The 27034-nt window shown below is 44.8% G+C and overlaps 1 protein-coding gene across 5 annotated transcripts in view; it reads left to right on the top strand.

Moving 5' to 3' along the window:
- The first annotated feature begins 2807 nt into the window (after positions 1-2807).
- ICA1L (islet cell autoantigen 1 like) overlaps positions 2808-27034 on the top strand; it is an 89887-nt gene continuing 65660 nt past the window's right edge. For all 5 annotated transcript variants that reach the window (XM_075317612.1, XM_075317611.1, XM_075317615.1 and 2 more), the window contains exons 1-5: positions 2808-2914; positions 8152-8284; positions 16101-16269; positions 17940-18012; positions 20044-20167. In XM_075317612.1, coding sequence (XP_075173727.1) covers positions 16108-16269; positions 17940-18012; positions 20044-20167 — 359 coding nt within the window. In that variant the 5' untranslated portion in view covers positions 2808-2914; positions 8152-8284; positions 16101-16107. The remainder of the gene's footprint in view (positions 2915-8151; positions 8285-16100; positions 16270-17939; positions 18013-20043; positions 20168-27034) is intronic.

Raw genomic sequence — 27034 nt, 5'->3', positions numbered from 1 at the left:
ATAGAGCCATAGAATTATGTTCATGTGGTTTCCATAGGTTAACAATTGGAGTGCTTCTATATGCGGACTGTGCTGCCTGATCATAGAGACTTTGTTGGCAGCTCCTCTGCTGTTTCCAGATTCAGGGCTATAAATAGCACAGAGCAGTCTCTGCTGCACAACACAGACTAGAGAGGGCTCAGCAGCTGGAAGGGGCAGCATTAAAGGGATCATCCTCCACTGATGTATTATTTTTTTAATCAAAATACATTCACAATGCTTCAGGGCTTGTCCTGTTTCAAATATTATTAGCCCATAGACATAAAATAGTAAACTGAGCTTTTACTCAGTACTCCACTGATGTCTGTCTGCCACTTCTCTGATCTTTGTTGATAGGCTGCAGTGGTGACCTCGACAGTGCTGCAGCCAATTACTGATCTCAGCGGCTTCAGTACCAAGCTATACACAAAAGGCACATCAGATGAGAGCGACTTCTTGGGTCCTCTGGGTGTTTATGTTATGTATACGAGGGGTGATCCAAAAGTAATGATTATCTGTTATTTCTATTGCACACAGAAATTAAAATAAAATGTTTTCTTCTCTCTTAGGTACCCACTAGTCCAGGAAAAAAAATCACTTAAATAGGCCACGATTCCCGGGAGCTACATTCATTTGAATGAGAACTGCCGAGGAGTGAACATCAAAATGGAAAAAACCGAGCTCAGAGCTGTCATCAAATACCTCGGCTTGAAAAAAATGACTACCAAAGACATACACAGCGACTTGGTGGAAACATTGGGGGACTCTTCTCCTCCATATTCCACAGTTGCACGCTGGGCCAAGTAATTTAAGCTGGAAAGAACATCGACGGAAGATGAACATTGTGAAGGACTCCCATCCACGTCCCTCAATGAAGAAAACGTGAAAAAAGTTGAAGAAGTTGTATTGGCAGATCGAAGAGTGACTATTAGGCATGTAGCTGAGGTCACAGGGATCTCATATGGCAGTATTCAAAGAATCCTTGCAAAAGAATTGCATATGAGAAAGGTCTCCGCACGTTGGGTGCCAAAAATGTTAACCGACGAGCAAAAGAAGAAACGAGTTGACATTTCAATAGTAAATCTCGAAAAGTTCCAAGCAGACAAGGAGAATTTTTTGTCACGTTTTTTGACCATGGACGAGACCTGGATCCACCACTTTGATCCCGAAACTAAACAACAATCGATGACATGGAAACGAGCTGACGAACCGACGACGAAGAAATTCAAAGTGTCAAGCTCAGCAGGTTAGGTTATGGCGTCCGTTTTTTGGGACGCTGAAGGAATTATTATGGTTGACTATTTGGAGAAGGGAGTCACTATGACGGGCTCCTACTACACAGAACAAATAAGAAGATTGCGGGAGGCTATCAAGGAGAAAAGGCGCAGCAAACTGTGGGCTGGAGTGCTGTTTCACCAGGAAATGCGTCGGCTCACAAAGCTGCAGTTGCCATGGCAACCATTCAAGAAGCGGGCTTTGAACTGGTGGAACACCCCCCCTATTCGCCAGATCTAGCCCCCAGTGACTTCTTTCTCTTTCCTCGCCTCAAGGAACACCTCCGGGGCAAGAAATTTGACGACAATAGTGACGTGATAATCGCTGTTGGGGATTTTTTTGAGGGTCAAGATCAAGATTTTTTTTCGAAGGGAATTCTAAGTTTAGAAAAGAGATGGACTAAATGTATAGACTTGTTAGGAGACTATGTAGAAAAATATATTTTTTTTTAATATATTCATTGTGTTTATTATTGATTATCATTTTCTTCTCTGGGGCTCCTTATACTGCTTTTACATAAAGTGTGTGGCTTCTGTCCATTATGGCATTTGTAGGTGTGTTTTCCATAAACATTTATTTCCCCAGACCAGGTCACCACGTCTTTACTTTTTCCTTTCAGGCTTGTGTTTAGCATTAACTTTAATCACTTGTGATATTTATAAATAAATAAAAAAAAAATAATATGTATATATTTTGTGGGCTGGTCTTTTAAGCAGCGTGCACCCTTGCAAGCTTTTTGCTCTGCAGCTTACACGCGCTGCTCTGATGCAAAGACTCCGGTTTTAGTAATGAGTCTGGGGAGGGGAGGGAAATTTTAAAAAAATATATATATATTTTTATTTTTTTTTACTCTTGCCCCTGGCGCCGCCCCCCGCGACCTGTCGCCCCAGGCACTGGACCTCCGATGCCTAATGGTAAATACAGCCCTGGACCGTCATGTACCTTGCCTTTTTGCAGTGAAGCCATGCATCTTGTGGAGCACTTAGCAAAAAGGGTCTAAAGCACTTAAAGGAGTAGTCTGATGAAAACTTGTCAATTTAGCGGTGTCCGAATGCTGGGACCCTCCGCAATGAGAGCACATTTATCCCTAATGGAGGGCAGTGCACAAGCTCCATTCATTCTTTATGGGGCTGCCAGTACAGTGCTCGCTGTTCCCATCGGTTCCATAGACTGAATTGAGCGGCGTCTCCATTCCATATTGGCGATGTTTCCCGTTCCGCAGGCTCCGGCACTTGTAGCACACTGTATGGGGCCACTCTGGCTCTATCTATAGAATGACTAGAAGCAATACATGGGGGAATTTCGGATTGCACTGAATATAGGGCGAACTATGGCTGACGTCTATGTGCACTCAGTGTGGCACTGTATGAGGGGACATGGCAGAAACACTGTGCACAGCTGTGCTCCCCACTCCGTGCATAACACAGCTCAGCCGCTGACACGCTCGCCGACTTCCTGGTTGCTATGGACTACATTTCACACACTTCCTGCATCTGGACGGTGGCCGGCTAGGACTTGTAGCGCATGCGTACTCGGGCTTCCAGCGCTCCATCCCGTTTGCCTGCTGTTGGACAGGTGTGTCACATAGGAGGACCGTACATCACGCCCGCAGACCCCGCCGGTGAGACCCGACTTGTCTTCTTGTCCTGTAATTGTCTCTTTGCTGGCAGTCCGCTGCCAACCATTTCCAAGGCTGGTACCGGAAAGGGTTGTCATAGCAACTGCTGAGCGATGCGGGCGGTGATGGAGGAAGGTTCCCTGCCCCCCGCACCGTCTCCTCTATTACAAGGTCCCTGGATCTCTGTGAAATGGGACCATAGTGTAACACTGAGTATCAGCTCACATGTGACCGTCAGCAGCGTTATCAGAGGAGGTAGCGACCTCCATCACCGCTGACCCCGCACCCTCACCGCCATGTAGAGCGTAATGGGCAGCCCGGAGTACACCGCTGATCCCGCACCCTCACTGCCATGTAGAGAGTAATGGGCAGCCCGGTGTACACCGCTGACCCCGCACCCTCACCGCCATGTAGAGAGTAATGGGCAGCCCGGAGTACACCGCTGACCCCGCACCCTCACTGCCATGTAGAGAGTAATGGGCAGCCCGGTGTACACCGCTGACCCCGCACCCTCACTGCCATGTAGAGAGTAATGGGCAGCCCGGAGTACACCGCTGACCCCGCACCCTCACTGCCATGTAGAGAGTAATGGGCAGCCCGGTGTACACCGCTGACCCCGCACCCTCACTGCCATGTAGAGAGTAATGGGCAGCCCGGTGTACACCGCTGACCCCGCACCCTCACTGCTATGTAGAGAGTAATGGGCAGCCCAGAGTACACCGCTGACCCCACACCCTCACCACCATGTAGAGAGTAATGGGCAGCCCGGTGTACACCGCTGACCCCGCACCCTCACTGCCATGTAGAGAGTAATGGGCAGCCCGGTGTACACCGCTGACCCCGCACCCTCACCGCCATGTAGAGAGTAATGGGCAGCCCGGTGTACACCGCTGACCCCGCACCCTCACTGCCATGTAGAGCGTAATGGGCAGCCCGGTGTACACCGCTGACCCCGCATCCTCACCGCCATGTAGAGTAATGGGCAGCCCGGTGTACACCGCTGACCCCGCACCCTCACCGCCATGTAGAGAGTAATGGGCAGCCCGGTGTACACCGCTGACCCCGCACCCTCACCGCCATGTAGAGAGTAATGGGCAGCCCGGTGTACACCGCTGACCCCGCACCCTCACTGCCATGTAGAGCGTAATGGGCAGCCCGGTGTACACCGCTGACCCCGCATCCTCACCGCCATGTAGAGAGTAATGGGCAGCCCGGTGTACACCGCTGACCCCGCACCCTCACTGCCATGTAGAGCGTAATGGGCAGCCCGGTGTACACTGCTGACCCAGCACCCTCACCGCCATGTAGAGAGTAATGCATACTTCCCAGGGGGCAATGCTCTAGAATCACTGCGTTGAGAAACACGTGATGGTGTCTCCGCAGTGGATATGTTGATCTCCCTAAGGTCAACAATGCTTGCTTAAGTAGTCTTTTACTAGGCATTGCCCCCACTAGCCAGATTCCTACTCCACACTGATGAGGGGCAAATACCCCGAAACGGCTGTCTGTGGATGGATACCATGTTTGGTATAGGTGGTCTCCTTGACTGGAGACTGCCCTTCCCGTGGTTGTTCCTTCCCGGTGAAAGACCTGGCTAGTTTCCTGCCAGCGTTGAGAAACACGTGATGGTGTCTCCGCGGCTTTCTTATTTGCATACTTCCCAGGGGGCAATGCTCTAGAATCACTGCGTTGAGAAACACGTGATGGTGTCTCCGCAGTGGATATGTTGATCTCCCTAAGGTCAACAATGCTTGCTTATGTAGAGAGTAATGGGCAGCCCGGTGTACACCGCTGACCCCGCACCCTCACCGCCATGTAGAGCGTAATGGGCAGCCCGGTGTACACTGCTGACCCCGCACCCTCACCGCCATGTACAGAGTAAAGGGCAGCCCGGTGTACACCGCTGACCCCGCATTCTCACCGCCATGTAGAGAGTAATGGGCAGCTCGGTGTACACCGCTGACCCCGCATCCTCACCGCCATGTAGAGAGTAATGGGCAGCCCGGTGTACACTGCTGACCCCGCACCCTCACCGCCATGTAGAGAATAATGGGCAGCCCGGTGAACATGAATACTCCTCCAATATTTCATCCGCTGCCCGTTTTGGGGTATTTGTAAAAAAAAAAAATTAGTAATTTGTAGAATTTTATTTTAGAGCCCCAAATATTTAAAAATGCAAGTTTTTTTTATTTCTATTTTTTACTTTACATATTTTATATTTAAATAACCCGTGGAATGAATTCTTCATGTTGTTACGGCTGTGGAGATCTAATGTGTGGATTTTTTCCTACATGTATGTTCTCAACTATTTTATATGAAAAAAAATGGATTTTTTTTTTTTTTTTGCGGGTTGGGAGGTGGTGAGGACTTTTTACCTTTTTTAATTACAGTTTTTCTTTTCTTGTAGATGTATATAATATGTATGTAATTGTTTTTTGTTTGCACAACATTTTTTGTGATCATTTAAAAGTCTCTGGAGAACATTTATTTATTTCCCGATTTGATCTTTTTTTTTTTTTGTATAAGAGCCTCCATTAGAGGGAGAGTCCACGAGCAGAGCTGATCTGGGACTGCTAGGACCCAGCAACTCTGCTACATCAGCAGCTGCCCAGCCATCATGTGATTGCCCGGTGCCAGCATCCGCTCTGTACAATACATAGGGCTCAGTGAGCACTGTATGGCCAGCAAAATAGAAGACAGAAGCGATAATAAGCCGCTTCTGTCTTCTCCACAGGATTTCTGACTCTCTCTAGATTGCAGGGGCAGGAACTTTAATGCTGCAATGTAAATTTACAACATTTGATCTTTAGGAGGTTAAGGCTAGTATCACACATCCGGCTTTTTGCCGGATTCGGCGCACGCCAGTACAGTGTATACAGTACAGTGGCAGCGCGAAAAGCTCCGGTCACATGCTGTCATGTGACCGGATCATGTGACTGGGAAGTTACAGCGCTGCAATTGTACTGTATACACTGTACTGGCGTGCGCCGGATCCGCCAAACTGGCGAAAAGCCGGATGTGTGAAACTAGCTTAAGGCAACGCTCAAGGTTTTTTTGTTTTTCTTTCTGTCATTCATTCAGGGTTGCCAGCACATCGAAAAATTACAGACAGCTAACGCTCTTAAAAACACTTTGGAGACCATAATGAATCATTCACTTATATATGTCTACAGGTCATAATACTGATATGAAGACATTAAAGGGAACCTGTCACCACTTTTTCGGCCTATAAGCTGCGGCCACCACCACCGGGCTCTTATATACAGCATTCTAACATGCTGTGCTGTATATAAGAGCCCAGGCCGCTGTGAGAACATAAAAATCACTTTATAATACTTGTGAAACGGTCGTGCGGTTGGCCATATGGGTGTCTCCGTTCTCCGGTGCTGGCTCTGCCTCTTTCAACCATCTTCATCCTCTTTCTGAAGCCTGTGCACATGACGCGTCTACGTTATACTCACTCGCCGATCCTGCGCAGGTGCACTACAATACTTTGATCTGCCCTGCTCAGGACCTGAATGGCGGGGAGTGTGGATGACGTCGGACGCGTCATGCACCGCGGCTAAAGAAGAAGGAGGACGAAGATGGCCGAAAGAGGCGGCGGTGGAGAACGGAGACGCCGATATGGCCCACCGCATAACCGTTAGGTGTGATTTTTACGTTCTACACAGCAGCCTGGGCTCTTATATACTGTATCTTAGAATGCTGTATATAAGAGCTCGGTGGTGGCCGCAGCTTATATGCCAAAAAAGTGGTGACAGGTTCCCTTTAAGAGCATTCAGTGCGAACAGCAAAACAATATGATATGACAATAATTACAATCGTAAAAATCTGTACAAGCTCAGCTGCATAAGACACAGGCGCATATATATATATATATATATATATATATATATATATATATATATATATATATATATAAAAGGAAACTTTTATTAGTTGGTGACCCTGCTGTAGTCCAGTGTATGTAATTATGCCACTTTTACCTCATGTATTGCATTCTTTCTGAAAGTTCATGTTATTCTTTTTTAATACAAGGGCTCAATTAGGACTCACATTTGCCAATTTTTTACTGACAGCACATTGACACATTTCCTTTCTATTTTAGGCAAAAAGAAAGTTCATCTTTTACATTTTTAAATTAACAAAAAAAGGAAAATGGGCCAATGCCAAAGTATGGGCACCCTGCATAAATAGTACATAGTAGCACCCCCTTTGGCAAGTATTACAGCTTGTAACCGCTTTTTGTAGTCAGCGTGAAGTTGAAAAGAGGATGGCTTCTAAACACACATCAAAATCCACAATAGACAAAAGCCACAAGGTGAAGGTTATACAATGGTCCTCAGTCCCCTGATCTGAACATCATTGAAAATCTGTGGCTAGACCTCAAAAGAGCAGTGCATGCAAGACGAGCCAGGAATCTCACAGGACTGGAAGACGTTTCCAAGGAAGAATGGATGAAAATCCCTCAAACAAGAATTGAAACACTGGCTACAAAAGTGTTTACAAGCTGTGACTCTTGCCAAAGGGGGTACTACTAGATACTAACCATGCAGGGTGCCCAAACTTTTGCATTGGCACATTTTTCCTTTTGTTAATTTAAAAGATGTAAATATTCTTATTTTGTCTAAGATACAAAAGAAATGTGTCATCTTTAGCTCCATGCCTTTTAGAGATCATTTCATCTACAACTTGCTTATCTGTTCACAATAAACAGTAATTTTGACCAAGGATGCCCAAACGTTTGCATGCCACTGTACTTATGGATAGATATCAAATAAGAAAAAAGTCCAAAGAATACATTTACAACTTTTTATGCATATTCTCTTTTAAAGAATGAGAACTGAGCCTTGGGGTGTATGGACCCTTCATGGTGGCACATAAAGTCCCTATGGGGCCCGGCTTACAGCTCTATACATATCCCTTGCTCTGTCTTCCCGATTTTACTCTCCTACTGGAGAATGGCTATGACATTCCCAATGATCACTGGGGACATACAGGTCAGAGCCATCAGCTGTTTCATAGTGGATGTGGAGGGCAGTTATTAGGGATTTGACGCCCTTGACATCTCCTTGTAGAATTGCTCAAATTGCTCTTGCTTTTACAGGAAGCCATTTGGTAAATGGGATATAGAAGTCTATTGATAATCTCCAATATCTGGATTACTTAGCACACTATAATGTCTTGTATATGCACAAAGATTGTACTTCTAATAGTATTTTTCATATTCATGTCTGCAGCATTTAAAGGTCTATACAGCAATAATAATTAAGGTACAAGCAAGAAAAAAAACAATGTCAAGAAAGCTATAGATCACCCCATCTCTATTATCACGAATTGGATTACTTTGGACTTAAGAAAGATATATAAAAGGTAAAGTATGCATTCTGCACCCCTTATACTCTGTATAATCATGAATTGCCGTGTCATTTGTATGTTCTCCATGTTTCCTGTGAGAAAACCCTTCAACTGACATGTGCCAAGTGCAAAATTAGATATGAGTGGATGAGATTAAAGGGAATCTGGAATACGCGTTCCCAGGGCCCATGTAATATTGTTATCATACGCGAGACGCGTGACCAATCAATGTCAGCTTCCTTCACTGGCCTTCAGACATTTGAGCAGGATGTGAGCGCAGCGCTTACTTTCTGCTCAAATATTCGAAGGCGGGAAGACAAATGTCGGGCACTGATTGGACGCCTTGCGTCTTCAGACATCACTGGAAACGCATCCACACTGGAGATGAGTATAGGCTTATTTATTTTTAGGGGGCGAACAAGGAGATTGAGTAGGGGTTGTCCAAGTAGTGGAAATCCACTTTTAAGTCGTTTTCACCAAAAACAGCACCTCCAACTACCTGCCAATAAATTTATGTGACACCGTACCCAATGACTACTGGTATGTTAGAGAAAGTGATACATTGGCTTTCTTATGGACTATAAGACTTGGCGTTTATTTAATATATTTTTTTTTTTTTTCGTTTTCCTCCCTTTCTTCCAAGAGCCATAACTTTTTTTATTTTTTCCTCAATTATAGCCATATAAGGGCATTCTTTTTGCGGGACAAGTTGTACTTTTGAATGACACCATTAATTCTGCCCCATATTTTACTGGAAAACAGCAAAACAAATTCCAAGTGCAATGAAATTGCCAAAAAAAGTGCAAATGCACAATTGTTTTTTTGGGGGATTTTTAATTACCATGGCAGTATGATTCCTCAGGTCAGAATTCGAGAGAGAACTCCGGCACACTGTACACCCCCACAAATAACAATACATATGCCCTTGGAAAAAGCCACGGCGAAACGCGTCAGGGTGTCTTATTGGTAAGGTTTTATTAGTATGTAGCAATGTGGTACAATCATCTATTGGCATTTGGCAGTTTGGCTACTTTTGCATCAGGTTTTTCCTGACATACCTATTATTTTTCATCTGCCATCTTATTGATTTTTACATTGTTTCACATTGCTATCATATTATGCCTATGTCATCTTACTATGTAGGTTTCACCATTCATTTTTTTGGCACAGGTAATATCTGATATGTCCATTATTCCCACTGTTGGGTGATTGTAAATATTTTTTGCACACTGTCAACTTCCATATAATTACCTATGATGGTTTAGAATTTACGCTGGCAGCTGTGCATATTGTATGACTATCAATTTTTTTCATGTGCCATATACTTATTTCTACATTCTAAAATGCTGTGTATTTTTTTGTAATAAAGATTTATTTTGATTTGAAATCATTTGGATTTTCTCCTGAGTAGTTTTATAGGCATTAAGTTACCACTGAGCAACTACCTGGCTGTTCTTTTGTTATTATGGTCTCTTTCTTTGATTGGTGGTCAAAATTGTAGGTTTTCTAAGAAACAATACAGGTTGCGTACTCAGGTTTTTTTATTGATCAAAAAAATCTTGATTACAGATGGTACAGGTATTTGTCCAAACAAGTCAACGTTTCGGCCTTTGAGCCTTCGTCAGACTGGACTATTATCTAAACATAAATAACATAAAGATCAATAAGGTTTACATAATTATGGTGATACAATTCATATATACATAACATACATATGCGTAAAAAATCGTTATTATAGATAAATACATAATAGGTGAATCAAACAAGATTGGATAGATAGTATACTATATGAAGTGAACCTGAAAGCTAGTCGTGATCCGTGAAATTAGTGAAACTGGCGTGGTTGCGGCTATTCGACAAGAAGGGAAGGGAGGGACAAGAGTGGCAAGAGGAAGCAGAGGAAGAAGAGATATCAAATGGAGAAAAATAACCTGTAGGAAAGAAAGAAGAATATAGTAAGCGTCATACTTACCACATGTAAAGCATCAATTATTTGTTCGTATGTATATCCTTGTAAGGGTCATAGGGGTATATTCGTCAGGTAAGCCCCTAATCATGATGAGAAAAGGAGGAGAAAAAGGAGAATTAAATTGTGAACTGTGTTGGAAAATTAGAAAAATTGAGAGATTGCCATATAAGGGGGGAGGGGAGGAAGTAGTTACCTGCAAAAAGCGTGATATATAATGCATATGCACTGGTGATTAGATCTTCTCAGGGAATGCAAGACTTTATTTTGAATATGGCCGTGATGTCCTGTAGACAGTCAGGCCGAGTGGAAGTCCTGTACTGTAGTGAAGCACATACAATATGAATATCATCTCACGAAAATCTGTATGACAGTGACTATAAAAAAAGTTGTGACTGGCTGTGGGTGTATAAGAAGATGAGTAATGGTATAGGCAGTGGCGTATCTACTGCTTTTGCTGCCTGGGGTGGTCGTCAAATTTGCCGCCCCCCTCTGTTGGCCGTCGATAAGTGTACTTTCACACTTGCGTTAGTCGCAATCCACCGCTTTGGAAAACAGCGGAATCCCTTAATGGCTTGCGCTGTTTCCCATAGACTTGTATGGACGACGGATTGCGACTAATGTGTCTGCGTTGCATCCACCACGTGACGGATCAGTCGTGGAACGACTGACCGTCGGGCTGCAGGAACGCAGCATGTAGCATTTTTTGAGCGGCGGAATCCCTGTTTTTTCCACTGCGCATGCTCAGCTCTTATGTTTAATAATTGAAATCAATGTTTCTCTCTCGGCAGCCGAACGATCAGCTGATCGGCCGGCTTTTGTAAGCAATCAGCTGATCGGCCGGCTTTTGTAAGCAATCAGCTGATCGGCCGGCTTTTGTAAGCAATCAGCTGATTGGCCGGCTTTTGTAAGCAATCAACTGATCGGCCGGCTTTTGTAAGCGATCAGGTGATCGTTCACAATGGCCTGCTGCCGATAAAACGGTAAAATAAACAAAACAAACGGATTGTTGTTTTGCAGCATTTTTGCAGTCGGTCGCTCTATCTCTCTCTGCCTGTCTGTCGGGGTCTCTCTCTCTCGGTCTCTATCTCTCACTGTCGGTCGGTCTCTCCCTCTCACCCCCTCTCTCATACTCACCGGCGTGGCGCTGCACAGCTGTCACACTGCTCCGGTGGCTTTTCCTCTTTTGAAAATGCCGGACGCTCATTATTCCATCTCTTATTCCCTGCTTCTCCCGCCCACCGGCGCCTATGATTGGTTGCAATCAGACACGCCCCCACGCTGAGTGACAGCTGTCTCACTGCAACCAATCACAGCCACCGGTGGGCGGGTCTATATTGTGCAGTACAATAAATAAATAAATACATTTTAAAAAAAAAAAGGCATGCGGTCCCCCCCCCAATTTTGATACCAGCCAAGATAAAGCCACACAGCTGAAGGCTGGTATTCTCAGGATGGGGAGCCCCACGTTATGGGGAGCCCCCCACCCTAACAATATCTGCCAGCAGCTGCCCGGAATTGCCACATCCATTAGATGCGACAGTCCCGGGACTCTACCTGGCTCATCCCGAATTGCTCTGGTGCGATGGCAATCGCGGTAATAAGGAGTTAATGGCAGCCCATATCTGCCACTAAGTCCTAGGTTAATCATGGCAGGCGTCTATGAGACACCCCCAATGATTAATCTGTAGTGAAAGTAAATAAACACAAACAACGAAAAATCCTTTATTTAAAATAAAAGACATAAAAACACCCTCTTTCACCACTTTATTAAAATCCCCAAATACACCTCCAGGTCCGGCGTAATCCACACGAGGTCCCACAACGCTTTCAGTTCTGCTACATCGGAAGCTGACAGGAGCGGCAGTAGAACACCGCCGCTCCTGTGAGCTCCACGCAGAAACTGAAGTGAATCGCGCTGTCAGCAGGGACATCACTGAGGTAGTGCTGGTGTGTCCAGTGATGATGGGGACGGTAGTGCCTGGGTGCGTGCAGTGATGATGGGGACGGTAGTGCCTGGGTGCGTGCGGTGATGATGGTGACGGTAGTGCCTGGGTGCGTGCGGTGATGATGGGGACGGTAGTGCCTGGGTGCGTGCGGTGATGATGGTGACGGTAGTGCCTGGGTGCGTGCGGTGATGATGGGGACGGTAGTGCCTGGGTGCGTGCGGTGATGATGGGGACGGTAGTGCCTGGGTGCGTGCGGTGATGATGGGGACGGTAGTGCCTGGGTGCGTGCGGTGATGATGGGGGCGGCATTTTTTACCCCCAAAATGCCGCCCCCCCTGACACGTGCCGCCCTGGGCAGATCGCCCCCTCTGCCCCCCCTTTGCTACGCCACTGGGTATAGGTACCTGGGAATGAATTGTATTCAAACCTCCTTATGCCATATAAATGTATTTGAGTAAGGAATCATGCCTAAAGACACTAAAAGAGAGGGGGAATACAGATCAAGCCCATATATAGTAGCTGATGTTAGAAACAGTTTAATACCCTTAACTATATAGTGCCTAAACGGTACAGGATCTCATATTACCTAGTGCAGTAAAACAGCAGTTGTGTGGTACCTCCGGCTGAACCGGGTATGGGATATGAACCTGTATAGAGAAATGCATATGTAAAAAGGGGGGAAGTATATGGGGCTGAGTGTATGAGATTGGGGAGAGACAGTAAAAGACAGGGAGACAGAAGAAAAAGTCGGTAGCCAGACTTACCATATGCTGCTAAATGTAGACTGTGCCTGAGTGATCCCTGCAATGTGGGAGAAGTCCTGTAAAACAGCGCTTTATGTGCGGGGTGCGGGCGGGTACAAGGATGTCATTTCTGGTGTTTGGAATGTGAAAGCCATGTAGGTAGAATGCACGCTGCGTGACGGCATATTTTTTTGCTTCTTGAGCTGACGTTTTTAATGATATCATTTTTAGGTAGATGTGATGTTTTGATCTCCTTTTATTACATTTTAATGCAATGTTGTGGTGACCAAAAACACGTAATTGTGACGTTTTGATTTTTTTTTTTTCAATACAGCGTGTACCAATCAGATGAATTGATTTTATATTTTAATAGATCAGGCATTTCTGAACACGGCAATATCAAATGTGTTGTTTTTTTTTTTTTTTTTCTCCAGTGGGGCAAAAGGGGAGTGATTTTAACTTTTTTTTTTTTTTTAATTTTTCATATTTTTTAAAACTTTTTTTTTTAATTCATTTTACTAGTCCCCTTAGAGTATTTTATGCCTATACTATCCGATTGCTTCTGCTGTTCAGAGCGATGCTTCAGCATTGCTGTGATCAGGAGGAATGCTGTGTTACTGTGAGTGCCTGTGCTCTGGCCTTCACAGGACACATGTCATGACAAGCGATGGGTTATCAGCTGACCCCGCGTTGTCATGATAACCCATTCGCGCCCTGTGATTGGGTCATGGGGCCGCCGATGGCAACGGAGCACAGCGTGATCCCCGCCGGAGTGCGTTAGATCGTGTTGTCAAAATGTGACAGCGCAATCTAAGGGGTTAACAGGCACGGGTGGATCTCCGATCCACCCGTGCCTGTTAGCTGCACATATCTGCTGATTTGATCAGCAGTCTTATGCAGGATCGCCGCACAAGCTCACATTAAAAGAAGGTAGGCAACCTAGGACGTATATATATGTTCTAGGTCATAAAGGGGTTAAGGCACTTTGCGCACATTGTGTTTTACCACATTTTAAGATATGACTGTGAGTGCAGATTTGTCACAAAACTGTAAACGAATCCTTATGCCAGCAAAGTCAATGAGAATCCTAAAGTTTTGTGCACATGTTGCTTTTTTCCCTTGTACATATGTTGAAATCTGCGGCATATCAATTCTTTCAGTTTTTTTCCACCCCAGAATGCATGGAAAACACACAGGAAAAAAAGCACCAAAAACGCGTCAAAAACATGTTTGTTTTTTTTTCTGCCAAGAGATGCGGATTTGGTGCAGAAATTTCTGCACCAAATACTCAGCGTGTGCACAGAGCCTTAACGTTTTGGTGCCCAACGGAGATTCCCGACCATGTAAACCTCCACCTCTGCTCGGAGGCTGATTAGTTTTTACACAGAAGCCATATAATGTTATTGTTTATTTTCTTTGATGACACTTGTGTTTTAGAATACATGCAGTTACTTTCCATACAGATGGATTGGGCAATTGTTACTGGGAAAAATGTCTTGATTCATCAGCAGTGTATAGTATTATAGGAAACAGCACCCCACCCGCACCATGGAAACCAGCCATGATTAATGATAAATGGAAAGTTAACCTATTTATCAGATGGATGGGATTTCATTTTACATGTTCAGTAACCTCTTATATAGAGAGATACCAGGCCTCTTATTGATCATGCACATGCTGGTTTTAGCATAATAGATAACCCCAAATCTCCAGGACAGGTAGCTAGAGCAAATGAAGCAAGCGATGTGCCTACTATCCTCTGCAGAGTAGATACTATGGTTCTATATTTCCCACTGCTTCTATAGCACCTCCGTATTCTGGGGCGCTGTAAGGAGATTGTCATCACTTACATCAGTCCCCCTCCCCAGTGGGCTTACAGTCTAATCTCCTTATCTATCCCACACATACAATAAGAATATTTTTAGAAGGAGTCAGTAAAACCATGAGGATTTTTTTGGAGTCTGGGAGTAAAACATCATAGCCAGCAGAGACTTACGGTACATAAATCTGGGGGAACATATAAACGCAATACAATCGTTGTCCTTGATCAGATTGGAATCCAGGACCACGATGCATTCAGTTTGCAGTTCTATGAAGCCAGATATGTATCATCGAGGATGATAGCCTCTGTGATGTAAGCCCGGAAGCAGGCTCCCACATGTTAAATGCTGAGAGAGTTAATAGGGCGTGACAGGATCGGGTTTACTAGATCAATGTCTTTTCTTCCTAGTGTGACCTTTTAGAAATATATTTATGTAGAAAATTGGTGACATGTTCAATACTTATTTCACTCCCTCTATGTGTGTATGAGTATAGGTTATGGATAGTCGGCTTTGTGGTGAAATTTATGTAAATTGTAAAAAGTTCACGATACAGTAATATTTTATCATGAATATAGGGCATTTAAGTAGAAGCATCGGTGATTTCCTCATTTCAAATAATTTATTGAATCGAAAGCTAACAGCAATAGTGGGTATAACCCCAAAAAGTCATTGTGCCTCTGCATGTACAACACAGGCCTCATTTCATCTTCATGGTCGACAATGCTCCAGCACATTGAGGTGGCATCATTAGGGAATGGCTGCTGGGGGACCTCACATGGAGTGACCTGCACTTTCTCCAACCTGAATCCCATAGAAAACCTATGGGATCAGCTAAGTCGTTATATAGAGGCTCATAACGCTGTACCCCAGAACCTCAATGACCTCAAAGCTACCCTTTAAGAAGAAATGGGATGCCATGCCTCTGCACCACAGAGTGTCTACAGCTTCATATACTTGGACTCCATGTGCCTTAGGGGAGGTTCGTGTTTATAGCTGAAATGCATAAAGCTAGAACCGCTGCATAATTCATCTATTAGTCCATGTATTTGTAGTGACTTCTAATAGATCATATTTTAGAACCATCAGTTCATATTCTAGTAAATATCATTCCCTTTGTCTGTCTACCTGCTTATTGTGTCTCCCGATCACATCGCATTACAACCAGGAGCTGTTTAATGTTTTATTTATTTGTGGCCACAATCTGCTACTTGATGAGGTTCTTACTTATTCATGAAGGTTACTTAGTGACATCAGAAAGGCAGAACGGAGTGCAGTGTTCAGTGTTCTGGTGGAAGCAGAAAGCAATGCCCCGGGGAGGAAGATATAATTCACTTTCTTGATTCCTCGCAGATCTTCCATGTACAACAGCGGGCAGCTATGTGCCGGAGAGGACCGATCAATGGTCAGCCGCATGCAGAAGAAGTTTTGGGAAACAAAGCAAGTTTTAATCAAGGTTACGGGAAAGAAAGAGGATGAACATGTGGTTGCATCAGATGCTGAGCTGGATGCCAAACTCGAGGTAGAGAGATACAACTGTACCGTATTTACTACATCGACAGTAGGACCACATTGATTATAGGATTCACCCAAAATAAGATGGTCAGTTCAAAACGTGTTCAACTATGAAGCAATACTTCAGTAACTGTATTGAGTTATTACACAAATGTTATACACAATTATGTGCATACTTATTCAGGAACCTTAATTAGAGGGCTGTCAGATATGCTTAGAGATCTAGCTTATTGGCGTATTCAGCTTAGGACCTATTTACAGGGTGGGCCTCATTCTAATACAATAGCCTCAGAGGTTTCATGTATCAATGGCGAACCCTGGAGATCTCCCCTCCTGCACTCCTAATCTTCAAGGTGGCCAAATCCATCTGAATAAATTACATTAGCGGCATTTAAAGGTTTCCAGGTTCCGCTAGCAGAAATATTTGCTTTTGGCGAGAGAACTTGGAGCTCTCCCATGTAGGAAATAACATATAACGTAGTCTAAGTTGGACAACAGATTTCATTTTAGCTCAAAAACCAGTATACATTTACATATATTTCCTAATTTATTTGAAAAACTTATAAAACAACACTAAAGTTATAAAATTGCAAAAGTGGTTTTGTTCACCCTACAAAGGTTTCCATTGTCATTGTGTCTCGCAAAAAATAATGACATTGATAGAAGGGAGTTGAGTCCACATGTTCAGCCTTTGGTCTCCCTTTGCTCCATTGTAGTAAATGAGTACACTGGGGGGGGCAAAACTGAATTTTGTTTTCAGGTATAAAAATATAACCAATCTCCAGGCGCACACTAAGTACTGAAGGTTTCTTTGCCCATACTCTACGTCATATATCACAACGGAAGAAAAGGCACCATAAAAGGTGGATACAATATACTTAAAACCATATGAATCAGCCACAGAAAGTTAGAGATTCTGTTCTGTGCAGGATGAAACAAATTTAGAACTTTTTGGACCTTTTGGATCACTAGTATATCTGGAGGAGGAGGAATGAAGCATACACTGAAAAGAACACCCTGCCTACAGTGAAGAAAGGCAGGGACTCCATGATACTCTGGGGCTACTTTGCTTCCTGTGGTACTGAAAATATGTGGAGGGCAAGATTTGGAAGTCCTAGGAGAAAACTTCATGCCTTCTGTGAGGAAGCTGCAGCTTGGCATCATTGGACCGTCTATGCATCATTTTTGCAGCAGGTCATAGCATTCAAACCTGCTCTATTAAGTACTGAAGACACTTGTCATGAGGGGGTGAATAATTTTGAGACTCATTATAAATGGTATTTTGTGAAGAATCTGAAGAAACCTCTTATTATATTAGTCATGTTGAGATATTTAAATAGTTTTTTGGTTTATGAGCAAAATGTACACACTTTCTGTAATAAGTCAAACTTATAATGGGAGCTGAATCATTTTGATTGCAACATATATATATATTGATGAAGTTACAGAGTAACTAATTTCTAGAGACAGATTTCTGCTCAGTACAGCATTTTAGATTACATATGAGTTATTGAACATCATTTAGATAATTTTATATTGCTGAATAACTATCTCACCAGCTATTCAACGCTTTTGTTGTATTTTGATGACTTCTGCGAAATACAATCAATGTTCAGTTGCTTTATACTGGTGTTTTCTGTGATAACGTCTTTGTTGTGCTTTCTCAATAATTTCCAGATATTTCATTCAATTCAAACTACAGGATCTGAATTGCTTAAAATTATTGAAAAATATCATCAAGCTCTCAACGGTATGTATACATCATTATATATGCATAATGCAGTGAATTTATAAAGTCTTGATTGATGTTTTAATTTGACGGAAGTATATCATATGCAGAATAATATTATCTGTATATATTGCATATGCACAAGGGACATAGATATAACAATTCTTGTTTCTTGGGTGCTCAGTATAGAAATCTAAAAGGGAGCCTGTCAGGTGAAATATGCACCCAGAACCACGAGCAGTTCTGGATGTATACTGCTAATCCATGTCTAACCATCACTGTATACACTAGCATAGATAAAGACATCTTTAATAAAGTATTTCTAAAGATCTTTCATCGTATGCTAATGAGCGCGGGGACAAGTCCCCCGGTCGTTAGTTCCCCTGGCTAGTCAGCTCATTAGCATGTTAGCACACACACAGGGCGTACTAACATTCACGATAGCGACAGAGAGGTGAGTGAGATCATCCTCTGACGCTGCACATTCATTAGGATGATAGCACACCCACAGGGGCGTGCTAGCATGCTAATGGGGGCGACTAGTCAGAGAAACTAACACCCTTGGGACTAGTTCCCGCGCTCATTAGCATAAAATAAAAGATCTTTAGAAATACTTTTTCTAAAGATCTCTTTATCTATGCTAGTGTATACAGGGACGGTTAAGCAGCGATTTAGAAATATGCACCCAGAACTGCTTGTGGTTCTGGGTGCATATTGGACCTGAAAGGTTCCCTTTAAAGTGGTTGTCCGAAGGATGAAGAAATTGTTATCTAAATCCCTATCATTTATTGCCCTAATGTAATCTAATTTCTGGCTGCATTAAAAATTCCTACCCTCACTACACTGTCTAATTACTATTGATTTTTTTTTTCCTCTGCTTCCTGTCTGATGACGCTTCATTTGAGAATCCCAGTGCATACTGGGTAACTGAAAGCGTCATTAGGGGCAGAGGCTTTTGTCACTGCCACAGACCTTGACCCATCCCTGATACAAAGTGTCATCAGGGGCTGGTCTGGTTCATGCGCACTGTCATTTTGCGATTTGCACACTGATAGTGCTCTCTGTGTTGCATGCTCGTATCAATAAAACCAGCAATAAAGCAGAACGCACGGTGCCAGAGTACCTGGTGGCGTTCAAAGAGCAGCAATGCCTCAACAAGTGGCGTCATTTTCAAGGATATTGCTGGTCTCTGAACGCCATCGGGTACTCTGACAATCAGTGCTCTGTTATCTGGCTCTAGTGATCAGTGCGGACTCTGTTGTCTGCTCAATCACAGTGCAAATCACAAATGACAGTGTACAGGGACCAGATCAGCCCCTCAAATGAGCGTCACTGATGACGCTTCGTTTTAGGGAAGAGGCAAGGGTTGTGGCAGGGACTGCAGCCTCTGCCTCTAATAACAGTTTGAGTATTCAATCATGCTCTAAGATTCTCAAACAAATCGTCATCAGTCAGGGAGTAGGGAATTATAATGAATAGTAACTAGGTAGTGTAGTGAGGGAAGGATAGGACATTTTTAAAGCAGCCATATTGGAAATTAGTTTAGATTTGGGTAATAAATAGATAAAAATTTCTTCAGTCTTCGCACCACCCCTTTAAAGGGATTGTCCATCTTTTGAGACTAAGATCTATATTATACTTATATTCATGTAAATGGGGATAAATATAATTTCTGCAAGTGGGCTTTTATTAAAAAAAAAAGTGTACCATTTGCCTTCTATAGTTGCTGTGTTGCACTGTCCATTGCTTGCTGTAGAATGAGTTGACTGAGAATCTGTCAGCTCATTATGAGGTATGACGGGCTGAAGCGAAGAGTTTGTAACTTTTTTTTATCTGTCTTTCTGAGCTGGTCTCTACTGATTTATGTCTGCACACCACCCTGTAAGGTGCAAGAAAACAAAAGGCCTGTAAAGGCCAAACCATGCAAAAATTGTAATTAAACCCAATTGTTAGCCTAAAATAGATTATATAAAATAGTTTTAAAAAAAATAAAATATAAAAAAAGTTCCTTTAAGGAGGACAAGCCCTTTAATTCTGTCTTTCCTTTTCTAGCTCTGTCCTTGGAAGAAAATGACTTTGGTTTGCACCTGAAAGTACATGCTCAGCAAAACAGCACACGAGCCGGGAAAATGATGAAAGTCACAGGCAATGCTTTGTGCTCATCTGCTGGCCAGAGGTATGACAAACCTTTATTTACTCATTCAGAATACATTAGATATTACACTTCGTAATTTATACTCATGAGCATAAATGTTAAATGGGTCACAAGAAGGTTATTTGTAAAAAAAAAAAAAAAAAAAAGAAATTTGTAACTATTCACATTTAAAGTCCATTATTGCTCCAGCACCAATGCAATTGTGACCCCGTCCAGCCCTTGTGGTGCCTTATGGAGCGAAACACCTTAAAATGTTGCATATTTTGTGTGCTACTAAAGTTGTACAAAAATGTAACTTATTGGCGCTTTAACATCGGTCCCAGGCAGGTCGGTGTATATATGTGTATATATGTATGTATGTATGTATGTATGTATGTATGTATGTATGTATGTGTGTATATATATATAATATATATATATATATATATATATATATATATATATATATATATATATATATATATATATATATATATATATTGTGAGACTCATGTTGGATTAGTGGATGAGGGCAGGTATATCTCACCCCGGTATCGGTCCTATGTGACTTAGCCTGGCCAGGATCACCTGGCTACTAATGGATTAATGGGAGGTGAAGGACGGAGGTAAAAGGAATCTGGGAAGTTGGGGGAGGGTCTCCATCTGGGAACACAGTAAGCCTGTCTGTGTAGGAGACACTTGTGAGGAGCAGTGCCTGGTGTTTGTAAGGTTTAGCTGGAAGGGAGAAGCCCTCCAGTTGGTAGTTAGGATAACACCGTGTATAGTTAGTGCCGGACAGGCAAGGATTTATTTTGTTGGTGTTTTTTTTTTTTTTTTGTTTATGCTTCACTGCAATAAACCTGACCAAGCGTCAGTTACACCTTGAATTCGGCTGTCTGCCTGAGGTGAATACGTGCCCTTTGAACCCAGCAAAGGCGATCCCGGAGCGTGTTATCACATTGTGGTGGAGAATGCGGGCAGCACGTTACAGCGCATCATAATGGATGACGTGGTGAAAGCGCTGGTACAATCCGCAGCTGTGCAGCAGGAGGCTAATCGCTTGATGTCGGCACAGTTGAAGGAACTGGTGGAATCGACGGTTAGAGACCGCCAACTTTTGCAGCAGGTGGCGCAGCGTCTGGTGACCGTACCTGAGAGTAATGCGGAGGCTGACCAGAGGGTGATTCATGTGAGTCGGTGCTGGCAGAAATTAACCACAGAGGACGATGTGGAAGCTTACCTGACCACGTTTGAACGGACGGCGGAGCGGGAAAAGTGGCCAAAGGAGCGATGGGCCGACTTGCTTGCACCGTTTCTAGCAGGTGAGGCCCAAAAAGCCTACTTTGATCTTGAGCCTGAAGCAGCGCATGACTTTGATAAACTAAAAGCCGAGATCCTTGCTCGGCTGGGAGTGACGACGGCCGTGCGAGCACAGAGAGTTCATCAATGGACTTATCAGCCCGATAAACCACCGCGGTCACAGATGTTTGACCTCATTCACTTGACCAAGAAATGGCTACAGCCCTAGGTTTTGACGGCGCCAGAGATGGTACAAAGAATCGTTCTTGATAAATACCTAAGAGCTCTACCGCCATCTCTGAGAAAGTGGGTAAGCCATGGAAACCCCACGACAGCGGATCAGCTAGTGGATCTAGTGGAGCGTTATTCCTTGGCAGAAGGACTTATGGACGATGCTACACATCCTCGCTCTTCCCCTTCTCGACGAGGATCTGGTAAGACTGTTCCAGGGTCATGGGGAGGAGGAAAATATCCTAAGGCAGTGGAGGAGGAAAACAGGACTGCTGGCCCTGTGAGGGCTAAGGTGCCAAACTATGGTCTTAGCAAGGGGCCCGTGAGGTGTTTCCGCTGCCAGGAGGTGGGCCACATTGCTGCAAACTGTCCAGTAACTGCAGAACCGATGCAGTGCGATGTCACGGACTTTGAAAAACGCAGGGCTATGGTTGCACGGGTAGTGTGTGTTGCTGCATGTCAAGGCGATATGAGAAAACACCTGTGTGAAGTGTCCATTGATGGCAATACTGTTGTTGCACTATTAGACTCGGGAAGTGTGGTGACTCTGGTAAAGGCCAGTCTGGTAGCAGTCCCGATGGGACAGTCAGATAAATTTTCTGTGACATGTGTGCATGGAGACACCTGCTCGTACCTCACAACGGTCTCCTGCATTACTACGCCCTATGGGTCTGTGCATCATAAGGTGGGACTAGTACCAGCATTATTGCATGATATCATTTTGGGCAGGGATTTTCCCCACTTCTGGCAGTTGTGAGAGAACCAGTTAGTACCCCAGGGTAGCCGCACGGATGATCCTTCTCCCACACCTTGTGTGGGCCCGGAGCCACTAGAGGATGCCCCACAAGAGGGTTCAGAGGAGGAATCCGCTGAAAACAACCCCCAGTTCCCCTTTTCAGTTCTCGCGGGTGATTCCGATGAACCCGGGGCAGAGGCGGACACGGGTGGCTGTCCCCCTTCCTCTTGGCTGAATTCGGAAGTCCAGAAAGATGACTTCCAAAGTGAGCAAATGAGAGATCCTACCCTTTCTCAGGCTATAAAAAATGTTAAAATGATAAACGGGGTGCAGGTGGATGCAGGTACTAGGCTGTCTTACCCCTACATGGCACTGGAGAATGACTTTCTCTATCAGATAGAGAAGAAGGGGGATGACACAGTACAACGATTGGTTGTGCCGAGAGCCTACAGGCGGAGAGTGCTGGACCTGGCACACGGACACATGATGGGGGGACACCTGGGGGTCCAGAAAACTACCGAAAGGATATTACACTGTTTTGTTTGGCCAGGCATGCATCACGATATTCGCACCTATTGCGAGTCTTGTCCCGACTGCCAAATCTCTGCGCCTAGGCCCCGTTTCTGTAGCCCCTTAGTACCTCTGCCTATCATCGAGATCCCATTTGAGAGAATTGGGATGGATTTAGTTGGACCCCTCCCCAAGTCTGCACGAGGACACCAGCACATCCTTGTCATCTTGGATTATGCCACTCGTTACCCCGAGGCCATCCCTTTGCGTAACACGGCCACCAAGACCATTGCCAAGGAGCTGGTGCATGTGTTTAGTCGGGTTGGTGTCCCAAAACAAATACTCACAGACCAAGGAACCCCCTTTATGTCTAAAGTAACGAAAGAACTCTGCAGGCTGTTACAAATAGCACAGTTACGCACCTCCGTGTATCACCCTCAAACGGACGGACTGGTCGAGCGGTTTAACAAAACTTTGAAACAGATGCTCCGTAAGGCGATAGACAAGCACGGGAAGAACTGGGACTACTTACTCCCGTATTTGCTTTTTGCCATCCGGGAGGTGCCCCAGTCTTCCACCGGGTTCTCTCCTTTCGAGCTTCTGTACGCCCGATGTCCCCGTGGACTGTTAGATGTCGCTAAAGAAACCTGGGAGGGACAGGTCACCCCGTTCAAAAGCGTAATAGACCATGTAACCCAAATGCAGGACCGTATTGCGGCTGTGATGCCCATCGTTAAAGAGCATATGATACATGCTCAAGGAGCACAGAAAAGGATTTATGATAGGGGGGCCAAGATCCGTACTTTCGCACCCGGAGATAGGGTGTTGATCCTGGTCCCCACGGCAGAAAGCAAATTTCTGGCAAAGTGGCAAGGCCCATTTGAAATTAAGGAACGGGTGGGTGAGGTAAACTACAAAGTGTACCAGGCTGGTAAAAGGAAGCCTGAACAGATTTATCACGTGAATCTGATAAAACCCTGGAAGGACCGTCCAGCTCTGTCAGCAGGTCTGGCCCTTCCGGTCTGCAAGCAGACCATACCGGAGGTAGGGACTGCGGAGACTCTGTCGGAGCGGCAAAAGACCGACGTCAAGCAGTTTGTAATCAACAATCACGAGTTTTTCTCGGAAAAGCCCGGGCAGACCACTCTCATTAAACATGACATCATAACAGAGCCTGGGGTAACAGTTCAGGTAAAGCCCTACCGAATACCGGAAGCTCGGCGAGAAGCTGTCTCCCGAGAAGTGAAGACCATGTTAGAGTTAGGTGTAATCGAGGAATCGCATAGCGCCTGGTCGAGTCCGATTGTGTTAATACCGAAACCAGACGGCTCCATTAGATTCTGCAATGACTTCAGGAGATTAAATGCAGTCTCCAAATTTGATGCATACCCTATGCCACGGGTCGATGAATTAATAGATCGGCTTGGAAAAGCCCGGTATATCACGACCCTAGACTTAACGAAGGGCTATTGGCAGATCCCGCTAACAGAGGCCGCTAAAGAGAAAACTGCGTTTTCTACACCGGAAGGTTTATACCAGTATGTGTATATGCCGTTTGGACTACACGGGGCACCGGCAACCTTTCAAAGGTTGATGGACCGAGTCCTGAGGCCCCATAGGCAGTATGCTTCTGCGTATTTGGATGACATAGTCATTTACAGCCTGGACTGGGAGACGCACCTCCAGAAACTAGAGGCCGTGATTGAGGACCTGCGGGAGGCGGGTCTAACAGCAAACCCCAAGAAATGTCATATCGGGCTGGAAGAAGCCCGGTATTTGGGATACGTAATTGGGAGGGGAATTGTTAAACCCCAGAATGACAAGATACAAGCCATTCAGAACTGGCCGCAACCAGTCAACAAGAAGCAGGTGAGAGCGTTTTTGGGAATAGCCGGCTACTTCCGACGGTTCATTCCCAATTTTGCGGCTACCGCTGTTCCCCTGACGGACCTTACCAAAGGGAAAGACTCTGTCATGATCAAATGGACCGCGGCAGCCGAAGAAGCCTTCCATAACTTAAAACTAGCTCTTTGCTCTCAACCTGTGCTAATGACACCTGACTTCCGCAGCGAGTTCGTGGTCCAAACGGACGCTTCTGATGCCGGTATAGGGGCTGTATTGTCACAACTGCAGGACGGAGAGGAACATCCGGTCCTTTATCTTAGTCGGAAACTTAATAAGCATGAACGCAACTATGCCATAGTGGAAAAAGAATGCTTAGCCATTAAGTGGGCTCTAGAGTCCCTTAAATATTACTTGATTGGAAGGAAGTTCCGGCTGATCACTGACCATGCCCCTCTCAAGTGGATGCACTTGAATAGGGAACGGAATGGCCGAGTGACCCGGTGGTTCCTTGCACTTCAGGCCTACCGTTTTACAGTGGAGCACCGCCCGGGGGTGCGGATGGGGAATGCTGACGCCCTGTCTCGTGTGCACTGTTTTGTGGGTGCCGTTGCTCAGCTGCAGTGGTCTGAGCAGAGGGGGGGGGGATATGTGAGACTCATGTGGGATTAGTGGATGAGGGCAGGTATATCTCACCCCGGTATTGGTCCTATGTGACTTAGCCTGGCCAGGATCACCTGGCTACTAATGGATTAATGGGAGGTGAAGGACGGAGGTAAAAGGAATCTGGGAAGTTGGGGGAGGGTCTCCATCTGGGAACACAGTAAGCCTGTCTGTGTAGGAGACACTTGTGAGGAGCAGTGCCTGGTGTTTGTAAGGTTTAGCTGGAAGGGAGAAGCCCTCCAGTTGGTAGTTAGGATAACACCGTGTATAGTTGGTGCCGGACAGGCAAGGATTTATTTTGTTGGTGTTTTTTTTTCTTTTGTTTATGCTTCACTGCAATAAACCTGACCAAGCGTCAGTTACACCTTGAATTCGGCTGTCTGCCTGAGGTGAATACGTGCCCTTTGAACCCAGCAAAGGCGATCCCGGAGCGTGTTATCACTATATATATATATATATATATGATAAAATTACCTTCTCACCCCCCTGTGGATGGTTATTTGTCCTTCCTCATTCTCGGGTCCTCTACCAGAGGCCTGGGAGTTTGAGGGTTCTGCGCAGGATCTTAGTTGTTCCCAGCACTGCGCTTTTCTGGACAGAGATCTCAGATGTTGCTCCTGGAATCTGTTGCAGCCATTTTTCCAACTTAGGGGTCACTGCTCCAAGTGCTTCTATCACCACTGGAATCACTGTTACCTTCACCTTCCACATCTTCTCCAGTTGTTCTTTGAGGCCCTGTTATTTCTCCAGCTTCTCATATTCCTTCTTTCTGATGTTACTGTCATTAGGCACTGCCACATCTATTATCATTGCTGTCTTCTGACCCTTGTCTACTATCACGATATCTGGTTGGTTAGCTACCACTTGTTTATCTGTCTGGATCTTTAAGTCCCACAGGATTTGAGCCCTTTCATTCTCCACCACTTTTTCTGGGGTCTCCCACCTGGACGTAGGGGGACTTAGCCCATATGCTGCACAGATATTCCTGTATACAATTCCCGCTACATGGTTATGGCGTTCGGTGTACGCTGTTCCTGCTTGCATTTTGCATCCTGCCACTATATGTTGGATTGTTTCCGTGGTTTCTTTACATAGTCTACACCTTGGGTCTTGTCTTGTGTGGTAGATCCCTGCTTCTATGGATCTGGTACTTAGCGCCTGCTCTTGTGCTGCTATGATTAGTGCCTCTGTGCTGTCCTGGAGTCCAGCTTTCTCCAGCCATTGGTAGGATTTCTTCATGTCAGCCACCTCCATTATCTGTCTATGGTACATCCCATGCAGCGGCTTGTCTTGCCATGGCATTTCATGTTCTTGTTCTTCCTTCCCGGACTGTTGTTGTTGCTGTCTTAGGCTCTCCTTCAGCATTTCATCTTTTGGTGCCATTTTTCTGATGTATTCCTGGATACTTTTTGTTTCATTCATGATGGTGGCTTGGACACCTATCAAGCCTTGATCACCCTCCTTTCTGTTGGTATACAATCTTTGGGTGTTTGACTTGGGGTGGAGACCACCATGCATTGTGAGGAGCTTCCGGGTCTTCTCATCTGCAGCTTCCATTTCTTCTTTAGTGGCTGGTATAGTGTAGTGGTGAAGTGCACTGCCTCCCACATGGGAGACTTGGGTTCAAA

This window comes from Anomaloglossus baeobatrachus, chromosome 7 (genome assembly GCF_048569485.1).
Source record: "Anomaloglossus baeobatrachus isolate aAnoBae1 chromosome 7, aAnoBae1.hap1, whole genome shotgun sequence".
NCBI classification, from domain to species: Eukaryota; Metazoa; Chordata; class Amphibia; order Anura; family Aromobatidae; genus Anomaloglossus; species Anomaloglossus baeobatrachus.
This window is presented reverse-complemented; position numbering and strand designations above follow the sequence as displayed.